General features: G+C 57.9%; 1 protein-coding gene across 2 annotated transcripts; it reads right to left on the bottom strand.

Annotated features, from left to right (window-relative positions):
* Positions 1 to 89: 89 nt before the first annotated feature.
* Positions 90 to 10,671, bottom strand: CCDC71 (coiled-coil domain containing 71). Of its 2 annotated transcripts, none has more exons than XM_087743382.1 (2): positions 10,599 to 10,671; positions 90 to 8,049 (listed from the first exon to the last, which is right to left on the bottom strand). In XM_087743382.1, exon 2 carries the CDS (start codon positions 7,986 to 7,988, stop codon positions 6,795 to 6,797), a length of 1,194 nt encoding a protein of 397 aa, XP_087599508.1. In that variant the 5' UTR covers positions 7,989 to 8,049; positions 10,599 to 10,671; the 3' UTR covers positions 90 to 6,794. The 2 variants fall into 2 exon arrangements, with proteins under 2 accessions (XP_087599508.1, XP_087599509.1); XM_087743383.1 differs by lacking the exon at positions 10,599 to 10,671 and adding an exon at positions 8,449 to 10,575.
* Between the last annotated feature and the right edge of the window lie 129 nt (positions 10,672 to 10,800).

The following is a 10,800-nucleotide window of genomic DNA, read 5'->3' as shown; positions in this document are numbered from 1 at the left end:
GGGCACACGGGAGATGCCATTCCACGGACCTCACGCGGGGCCGAGAGAAGCAGTCTGGCGGGGCCCAAAGAAAAGCTGGACACGCTGGGTGGTTCTGAGCACCATTTTACTGAAGGGCTGGACACCTGCTAGGACTTTGTAACAAAAAGTTCACTTCATTTAAGAAAAAAGACAGTCTGGTTTTTGTCCCGTTCCCTCTGGAGACCGGAATAATACTAACACTGTCTTTTCACTAAACAATGCCATTCCAAAATATACAACACTGAGTGTGGAGCAGCCCAGCCTCATATTAAACATTAAATATTAATATAGCTTCAGAAACATTCTACACAAATGAAACAGTAAAAAGTTCACTCAAGAACAAGATGGTCATTGTTGTAAATTCACCGTACAAAAGTTTGTTACTCGCCCTCCCGCGGGCTGCAGTCGCTGCTCCCCGGCCGTCGCCCAGGGCCCCCGAACACTGGGGGATGCCCACGGCTGAGCCGGCGGCACCGGTCCCAGCCGGAGCAGGTCGGTCATGCTGCGGCGTGGAGACGGCTCTCTTAGAAGCGACGGTTGGCAGAGACAAGGGCGAGGGGGTGGGCAGTGCCCACCCAGAGCCCCCGCGTTCCTCAGAGCAGCTGCTGTGCCTCTGCTCGGGAAACGCCTCTCCTCAGGAGCGCCGCACCGGGAACCAGGAGGAGGGAACGGTGTCACACGCCGCGCCTTCCCCGCCACCAACGCCGACACTCGTCTCGTCCCGTCCCAGGCCTGGGCGGCGTGGCGGAGCAGGGGCAGGAGGGGAGGTATTTCTGGGGGAGCTTTTCAGCACCTTCTCTTTTACAACAGCACCGTGTGCCTGACTGTGGCTGTGGGAATCACCAGACCCTCACAGGGGCTGCCTGTAGCAACGGGAATGGAAAGGGCTAATTAAGACAACAAGGAGAGAGTCCCAGACGATAATAAGGCCTTTAAGGGACTCTCCAGGGCAAGGCCTAATCGGCCCCGCAGGGGAAGGTATTTCGGATGCTCAGCAGAGGAGGCGCCACCCCCCTGCGAGGGCGTCCAGCGGGTACCGGGGGCTCGGCAAGCCGGGGGGCGGCTCGCCTTCCCCGCGGCCACCCAAGCAGGGCCGGTCTGCAACCGGTGAAGGATGGAAACCAAGGGTTAGGAAGGGGTACCTGCTCCAAAAGGGCACCCCCTCGCCTGTGCCCCAGAGGCTGCAGCACCAGGGCCTGCGTAGCACTGCCGGACAGGGCAGGGCAGGCTCCGTCAGCCGGGCAGGGACAGAGCGGAGGAAGTGCTACCGGTACACCACAGACCTGGCTCCTCTGTTTGCAGACCTCCTCCTGCAGCAGAAGCTGGCCAGCCAGGCCCCGCTGGCATCTTTGGTTTCCCCTAATCCCAGCTTCTTCCTTTTTCACCAGACCTCCTCAGTCTTCCTAAGCAAACAGAGGGGTCTGGCCTCAGCATCGTGGCTTTGGAGGCAGCAGCTGGCCAAGCTGCGAGTGCGAGCGCAGTCACATCTACAGATGGGGTTCACTCGACGCTCGGGGCTGGCTCTCCTGCCTGCTGGGACAAGGTCTCTGCTCCACCGGCCAGCGAGGCACCTGGCACCTTTCTAACGGCACACAGCTCCAGGCAGGAGCAGGCTGCAAGGAGAGGGGAAACCTGAGCATGGTGTTTTCTAGCACAGAGCCCCAAACGCAAGGTCCTGGGAGCAACCTGCCCCGCTGCCCCTCTCCATGGATGGTGCAAGCCCACCCAGCTCGCAAAGCCAAGGGCGGCAGCACCATCAAGAAGGTGTGAGGTGCCCCAGAAGAGCTGTCCTCTCCTCAGGCCACCTCAGCTCCTGGAAAGCCATCCCCATCTGACCACAGGGGCAAACGGGCCAGCACCACTTTGAAGACTGAAACACAAACTGTCACTTCCACACAAACCAACCAACCTGCTTGAGCGGCAGGTTTGGCACACAGCTCGGCACCGACCCTGCCAACCACGGCCGAAACAAGGATCCTCCCACCTAAACCTGCCCTCGGGCCTGGGAAGCTGCCCAGCTCGCGTCACGCCGTCCAGCTGCTGCTCTCTGTCCCCACGCGTCCCTTGTGCTGTGGCCAAAGCCCCAGCTCCCAGACAGGGCAAGGAACCTGGACCCAAGGGGGAGAGCAGCTGGAGTGGCTGCACCCCCCAACATGCTGGCAAGGTCTGGCCATGAACACAGCACAAGTCACGACTGAAAGGGCCTAAATTCTGTGCTCAAGCCCAAAACCCAAAGCCCCCCAGCCCCTCCTGCCACACCTGGAGCCGGGGGACTTCCACCAGCTCCACCGGTGGAGAAGTGCTGCTGGTGTGCGAGGGGGGCCTGGAGGCCACGCGGCAGAAGAGGGGCCGCTGCAGAGCAGGGCCAGGGAGCCGGGTGCGCAGCGTCACCCACCCGTGCTGTTCCGCTCCCGACTTCCCCGCGATGCTCTTAGCTGGCGACCGGCTGAACTCTGGGCAAGGAAACACCAGGCAACGAGGGATCTCCGTCCACCGCCCCCCCCGGCCCTGTGAGCGTGAGTGCTGCAGGCTGGGTGGGTGATGCCCTGGTCCGGGACGGATCCAGCTAGGGGAGCGCTCACCATGCTCCACAGAGCACGCCTCCTCCTTGCACTGAAATACCACAAGCGGGCTACAAAACAGGAGTAACAAAATAATCCCTTCTTATTTTGCAGAAAAGTGCCTAAGAAATTCTGTACAAGGATCACTACGGCAGCTGGCTCCGGGGAGGGACGCAAACAGTTTGGAAGAAGCAGCAGCACCACGCTACATGGCTTGCAGGGAAGAGGCCAAGGAGAAACTTCTCCAACTGAAAGTAGTGGCAGAAGGTGAAATCTGATCACAGCGGACATGAGCTTCAAAACATTTCTACAATTAACAATGTGATTTCGACTGGTATCTGATGTCAGCTTCCCCTTCGGCTGCCTGCTGGACAAGCTGCTCTCCCCACGGACCCTGCTGACGGACATCTGAAGCACGCAGGAAGCTCAAGGACCTTGTCTGGTGGAGGCAAAGCACAAACTCTCGCTTCTTGGCAGCAGAATAAAAGGAGAAATGATTTCCACAAACTCAGTTGGAAGAACAGCCCTTTGACCGCTGGCTGAATCATTTCTCGAAGTGACAGTGGCACAAATCCATGCGGTAAAAGCATTCCTAAGAGAGTCTCCAAACCTCTCGGCTGTCACGGTGCCCAGGAACAGCACAGGCCAGGTTAGGCACTTGGATGAATTCAAAGTGACTAATACAGAAACAGGTCTGAACGACCTGCATACAGCACACTCAGCAGAGACCACAGCACTCCAGGCAAAGCATTTCTATGTGCCCTGCCAGTTACTGCTGCTCAGGTCCCTGGAAGGCAAGTGTTACTCTGCTGTCACAGAATAACACAGGGTGGAAGGGACCTCTGGGGGGAGATCTCTGGTTAGATCAGGTCTTAGGCAGGTCTGGTTTGATCGAACCCTTCCTCTTCCCTAAACACCAGACAGCAGCGTCCACAGCACAGCCCCTTCTGCAGCCTCCTGCACGTCAGTGTTGAAGGCCCGGGACGTGAGGAGCACCCGCACCCGCCACAAGATGAAGGACGGCAGAGCCAACCACCAACAGGCCGCGGACACCCCATCTGCCAGCACCAGATTCCCTGGGAACAGCCGACAGGCAGCAGTTGCCAACATTGGCACCAGGGGCTGTAAAGACCCTCTGTGAATAACAAGCTGCAATTCTTCCAGCCAAGTTCCCAAATCACCTACGAGGGAGAAGAGGAAACATCAGGAGGGCAGAGAACCGAGCTCCAGCACCGAGCTCCAGCACCGCCCAGTAGCTGAGGGGCCCTGAGCTCTGTTAGAGATGTGCAGAAGAGTTGACAGAGACCGGACTGATGACGGGCAAGTCCCTGAGCACAGAACTATGGGCTGCTCGCTTCCCTTGCAGGAGCCTCAGCGACACAGACGCATTTCCAACGCTTGCCTCTCCCTGTGGAGCAGAAGAGACCTCTTGCTGGTGGCCTGGGAAAGACACCGGGCGAGCCGTCGCCACCAAGCATTCGCAGAACTCAGCTCAGCGCCTGGAAAAGCACGGCAGCACTAAGGCAGTATGTTCTGCTGGATGTGTTAAGCAACAGTCCACGCCAAGTCCTTGACTGGCAAAGACCCAAGCTGTGAAAGACAAGAGGTGATGGAGAAGAGTGAGGAGGCAGGCAGCAGTGCAGCTGGGGGGAAGAAACACAGCGAAGAGGAGGGATGTGGCCCGATAAGCTGGCCTCAGGTGCTCAGCTTCCTGCTCAGGCTGGAGAAGAAGCAACGTCAACTCGAATTCAGCCTTGTTAATGCACGGTTGTTTTTCCTACCGGAGGCCAAGCACTCAGCTGGGATGTCTGCACCGCACGAAGAGGCTCCGGAGACAGCTCTCGGTGCCCTTATATGGGGCTGGGAACAGGGGAAGCCACCGAGCAGCCTGTCAGACAGCGATACCGCAGGCAGGAGTTCAGAGCCCTCCTCGGGAAACAGCCAAAAAGAGAAACTCCAGTGCAAGACTTCAAGACCTGGCATTTGAGAGCGTGGGAATGAGAAAAGTCGGAAGGATGGGAACAAAAGGGACAAAGCAATTTTTGGCTGGTTAACAGTGATGGATGGTCCCTGTTCATCCAGCATCATGTCAGGACAGGGAACTCTCTGCCAGGGCATTTTAAAACACAGAAGCAGAAGAAAATATTTCCTCCTCCTCTGCAGCCAACCAGCGGCATTCACAGGTCAGTCTCAAACACTGCAAGTTATGATCTCCGACAGCAGCTCAGATATGCACAGCAAAACCACGCAGAGCCCAAGCGTGCGATTCAGAGCCTGCAATCATCCCCCGAGGGAGAACCTCCACCCTGCCCTACCCGGGCGAGGGGGGAGAACCCTGGCTGTGCCTCGGGACACCCAGCTCACTCCCCTATGAACCTGCTCTCTCCTCTCCGTGCCGCAGTTTTCCTCTCTGAGCCGAGGATCAGATGCTGACCCCTTTTACAAAGCGCTGAAATCCAGCCAGGTGCTAGGGAGGGGCTGAAATGTAAGGAGCTGGGGCTGGGGCTTCCCAGGGGAGCTGATCCCTTCAGCCAATGTCCACAGAGATTACTAGGTCAGACAACTGGTACTTTGAGCTGGTGAGAGAATGAGTGGATTACCAGCCCACCGCTGCAGAGATCTGAACGTACGGCGGTGTAGAGCCAAGCCCACGCCTGGCTGGACACTGCTCCCTCTCCCCAAGCTGCCAGGTTCTGCTTTTGCAATATCCCAACGGAGATCATCGAAGACCGTCCCTCCCAGGCGGCAGCTGCAGCACCGACCGCTCCAACGCAGCATTTCTCCTGGAGCTCGCAGATCCCTCCCTGCGGAGAGCGGACCCGACCTCCGCCAGCGCGCAGCCTGCCTTCCCAGCGCAGGATGGCTAACGCAGCCGTCTGCAGCGGTTCCGCAGTGCCTCCTGGGGACCGGCAGAGCCTGCGCTCCGGGAGCTTTTCACACCTGCCACGCACCTTCTCGCAACATCCCAAACGGCACAGCAAAGCTGTCGCCCATCACAACACGGTGCTGATCTCCCCTCCCACTGCTTCACCCCCACAAACTGACAGAAAGAAACTCTCTATGTGTAAGTGCTGGCATATATCCTCTCAACCCCTCCGCTTTTCTGCTTTAGTTCGGCCTCAAATACCCCACTGAGCTCTGGGACCGGCAAGATGTATCTAATACATTCAAATACAGCTTGTGTCATCTCTACCGGCACCTAGAACCTGCTCCTGAAGCATCCAGCAACAGCAGAGCAGTTACGTGGTAGGCAGGACACTTTATGCAGTTCCTATGAACAACTCCAGCCCTTCTGCTCTAACAGTCACGGTTCACGTTCTGCGTTTGCACCTGGGGTACAGGAGAGCGGAGCAACACTGGGGGCTGAGGAGAAGTCGCTCTTTGGAGGCAAAGCCCTACAACGAGTTCAGAGCTTCTGCTACCAACAAAGGGAGGAGGCACCTAGAGACGTCAGGCAACAGCCCTGTAACACTCCCCCACTCTTATGCAGAGGTAATACCGAAAATATGATTAAAACTATAGTCAACTATCAGCTGGTAATTTTCCAAATTGCTTGGCATTTCTCGAGACAAACAAGTGGCTATAACTCTGCCTGCCTCTGAGCTGCTCGAGAGAGCCCAGAACAGACTGTCACAACACTGCATCACAAAGAAATCCTGGCACCTTTCAACAAAAGACTGGCTGAAGGGGAGGGGGAACAAAAGCTATCGAACCCAATCCCAGAGGGATGGAGGAAGTGCATCTTCCCACAGTTCCTAAGCGATATGCACATATATGGATATATAGATATATAGATAATAAAGTTATAAAATTTGATCAAAATAAAACCAGTAAATGTACAGCTTGAAAAAGAGCAATATCACAGTGCATCAATGTCATGAGAAAGTCCCGTGTTCTCCCCCTGCACGAGAGTGCAGCCTGCCACCTTCGGAAGAGCGCCCGTGGGAAGCGAGCCCTCCGACCTGCTCGGCTCCCCGCGGGCAAGAGTCACCGTCCCGCGTTCCCGAACGGGGTTTTGTATTTCCGCAGTCAGTTCTGCATAGCAGTGGTAGACAGGCAGAAACAGCGCGAGAGCCTGCTGCTCCGTCTGCGGGTTAGTCGACATAGCGTCACCAGGCACCAGAGATCCAGAGTCGCTCTTAAACTTCTCCACGCTCTGGTGCCGGGCTCATATTTACTTACTTACAAAAAAAAGTGACAAAGTGAAGAAACTCAGGGAACACTGTGAGAGTGGGCCAGGGGCTGAATTCGGATCACGGGGGACAGGTTGACCCTAAGAATCTTCTGCGCTCTCCTCCTCACTTCATCATCATCAGAAGAGTTGCCCACCTTGATGGCCCGGAATTTCAGCAGGTTCAAAGTGCTCTGAGCCCGTCGAGATTTATTTCGGGCAGGAATAGTACTTGCTTTCTTTCTCTGCGGTGCTTCTCTTGCCTCTGTAGCTCTTCTCCTCTTCTGCCCAACGCTCTCCCGGTAAGTGCTGCTGTCCTTCCATTCCGTTTTTCCCACCAGAGGTTCCTTATTTTTGATTTTCAACGTTCTGGACTGCGGTGCTGTGGTGCAGTCCTGGGACGAGCTGCCTGCCACTCTCCCGTTGAGGACTCCGGAGGCTTTGCAGGCATTGCTCTCCTGCAGCACTCCACCCTTTGGTCCCTTCAGAAGATTTAAAGCGAGGGTGGCAGAATCTGGTGCTTTCTTTATCAAACGCTTGTACCCCTTACCTTCTGTTATTTTAGTGGTCTTGCCTGCAGAAAACTGCCTCGGCGGACTGGAAGCCTTGAGGAGTTTAAGGTCCGAGGGTGAGATCCCAAGACGCCCTCGTGTGTACTTGGACTCCAAACAGGATGCAGTAGTTTTCAGCGGCACCAGAGCTTCCAGAACCACCGACAGTCTCATGGCTGGATACACGTCAGGATACATGCTTGTAGGGAAGCCCACAGCCGTGGCCTTGGACGTGCCGGATCTTGTCTGCTTCAAGGAGCTCAAGAGGAGATTTGTGGAATCCCCTTTAGAGACGGGCTGAGCGGAGACTTTTGAAGAGTTCACCGAAACGCTGGTGGGCGAAGCAGACACCTTTGCCACGGCCGCGGTGTTTCGAGCCGGACTCTTCGCGGACTCGGCGGCGGCGGCGCAGCTGTGCGGGGTGCTCTCTTTTGTTTGGTTAGGTGTGTCTGCCGTGCACGAGCTGTACCCATACACATCCTTACTCCTCAGAATGGTGGGCTGATAGCCCTCCTCCTTCAGGCCCTGAATGAAGGCCACCAGCTGGGTCTCTGTGTCCAAAAGGTCCTTGGACATCGGGTTGAAGACTCGGAGGGCTTCCTCCAGCACTTTCTGTCCTGCAGAGGAAATTCTCGACCAGGAATGGACCGCTTTTTCTTCCACATTGTTCACTGCAATATTCATGGCATTAGGCAAGCGGGCACTTCAAAAAGGTCCAAATTACTGGAAAAACAACCCTTGACACCTCAAAAGGAGAGAGAAGATAGTTAGCTCACAGCAACTGAAATCATCTTGCATTTTTAAGCGGGGACCTGAAACCATTAAGCCCAGGCATGGCTACTCGCAAACATTGGGTCGGATTCTGGGCATAACCCAAGTTAGAAGCATCATCCAGACAATCCCGCCGCTGATTTATCTCTGCAGTCAAACTAAAACATTTCTCGCAGAAATATCCTCAAACCTAAACAAAGATTCCAGGCAATCCCATCCAACCCATCCCAAGAGGAAGGGTTCCAATGGTTAACTCAGTGAAATCTGCAGCTCGTTTCCAGTTGGAGTTTGATATGCCCCAGCTTCGGGTAACCAGATCTCATTTTCCCTTGGGAAAGCAGCCCTTCATCGAACCCTCTCCCTGCGCACGCACCGAGAACACCGCGATCGAGCCATCTCAACGCTAAGCAGCCCGAGCACCTCAAATCTATCCCAGCATCACTTTCCGTTTTCCAGCTTCCTAATTGATTCTGCTCAAAAATTGATTCTGAGTCCCTGCCAAAGTTGCAGCATCCTCCCAAAGACCCGAGAGCAGAGCTGGAGGCTATTTCGGTTGTGCTTCGCTGACGCCGAACGCTGTGGCAAGGGAACACCGCTCCTTGCTGTTCCCTTGTTTGAACAACGGTCTGCAATTTGCTGTCACAGCAAACTGGTGTTGATCCAAGGGCTCTCGCTGCCAAGTGAGGAGGAAGCAGGAAATTCAAACAGGGCGGCATGAAGGAAACGCACATCATCGGGGCCAAGCGTAGGGCGGCCTGAGGGACAACGCGAGGATCATGCTAAAGGCACTACACAGCTGTCTGCCCGGGACAAAAGCATTAATTATTGCTTTAAATTAAAAAACATAAACGGGCACCGAAGAGCAGTCCAGGCAGGACTTTGTGATGCATCCGGGAGAACTCCGATCCTCTCACGCTGAGCTGGCGACCTCACCAGCTCTGCAGCTGCATGCTGCGCTGAGAAGTTATAAAATCTTTAGCTTCATTGATAACTCTCAAAATAAGGAGGATTCAGTGAAAAATCCTTTTCAGGGGAATGTGGAAGGTGTCAGAGACACTACCGGAGAGGGCAGTGTGCAGGCAAGAAAGCTCTGATGGAAAAGTTAGCGCCTGAGCAGACAGAGCAAGGAACTACTCGTGTCCGATGTTCCTCCCAGAACTCCGGTATCACCGCAACCCCGGAGCCCGGGGGTGCCAGCCCCGGACCGGCGCCCCGTGCCGCCACTGGCTGCACAAGCAGGGAAGAGACGCAGCCAACAGCAGGCACGGCAGGGGAAGCACAGGTCAGCGGGGGGGGGGTAAGAGCCTCCGCGTGACAGACTAATCTCAGTCAAGTGTTCTGCGGACGTCAGGGCAGAAGAGGGATTTGGAGGAGGATAATGCAGTTGCTCTGCGACACGCGGGGGATCTCCCACGGAGGAGGGGAGGCAGGGAAGCGCTCCGACAGAGCCACGGCCGGCGTCATCGGCCAGCGGTGAGATTTGCCGCCTCCAAAGTGACCAAGCGTTAATGGGCGCAGCGAAGTCAGCAAGGATGTAAAGCTTAATCCCGAGCTGGCAGAGAGGGAGGAAACACAACTAACAACGTGCGCTCAACAGGCTGCTAAATGGATCGTCTTCTGCCGAGAACTTCAGGCCGCAGCAAGCCCGGGAAGAGCTGGGACACCTTAAGGGATACTCTGATGTTGAACAGAGAGGCTGTGACATCTCAACATCCATCCGCCCAGTCTTGTTTTGTGCAGTGCAAGTTGTAGCAGGAGCAAAAGCCAGCCATAAGCAGGCACAGCTCCAGACAGTCCGTTCGCTTGACTCGCTAGTGGGGGGAACGTGCCCTGGCTAATGTGCCACGGGGCCACGGACCCGCAGGGCTCCGGGCAGGGATGCGAAGCCCTGGCAGGAGCCTCATGCAAGGCCCGAGCAATGCCAGGCCCGGCTGCCCGGGCGCGGTGCTCGAGGGAAGGGCTCCGCAGGGCTGCTCCGGGTGCACCGGAGGGGGAAGCAGGCTGCTGGCGGGGCCAAGACGCGGGGCGGGGGCTGGGGCAGCCTGGGGAGATGGAGGCTGGCGGGAAGACCCACGGAGGGGTCGGCGGGGGCCGCCGGGGCGGGCAGCGCCCCCGGCTCAGCCTCGCCTCCTGGCCCACCCCTCGGTGGAGGAGATGCCCCTTCCCGAGCGCCCGTCCCTCGCTCCCCTCGCACACCGCTCCCCAGGCCCGGCCCGGTAAGGAGGGGCCGGCGGGTGGGGCCCCGGGGCGGGGAGCGCCGCCCGGGGCCGGGGCCGGTGCCCCCGCGGCGGGGCCGCGGGGAGGTGATTGGTGCAGACAGCGGGTGCGGCCTCCCCGCTCGGCCCCGCGCCGGCTCCCGGGCCCGGGCCCCGGGGTGGGGGGTGGGGGGGTGGGGCAGAGGCCGGGGCGGGGCCCTCAGCGCCACGGCTCCGCCTCCAGCGCCCCGGAGGCCGCCCCGCCGGGCGGCTCGGCAGCGCCCTCGCCCGGGAGCGCGGGGCCCGGGCACCGCCGGCCCCAACCTACCGGCCGCCGCCAGACCCGCACCCGCCGTCGCGCTGCGACCGCCGCTCCAACATGGCCGCCCGCGGAGCGCCGGAAGCACCGCCCACTTCCGCTTCCGCCTCCCTTTCGGCGGACCGGGGCCACGCCCACAATCACGGAGCGGCTTCGGCCACGCCCCCCGGCGTTCGCGGTGTCCATGGCAACGGCGGTCGAGGTCGCCGGT

Source organism: Nipponia nippon, unplaced genomic scaffold (genome assembly GCF_047370975.1).
Source record: "Nipponia nippon isolate SJK-2023a ecotype South Korea unplaced genomic scaffold, ASM4737097v1 scaffold_9, whole genome shotgun sequence".
Classification (NCBI taxonomy): Eukaryota; Metazoa; Chordata; class Aves; order Pelecaniformes; family Threskiornithidae; genus Nipponia; species Nipponia nippon.
The sequence above is the reverse complement of the archived record's forward strand: the minus strand, read 5'-3'. Positions and strand labels throughout refer to the sequence as shown.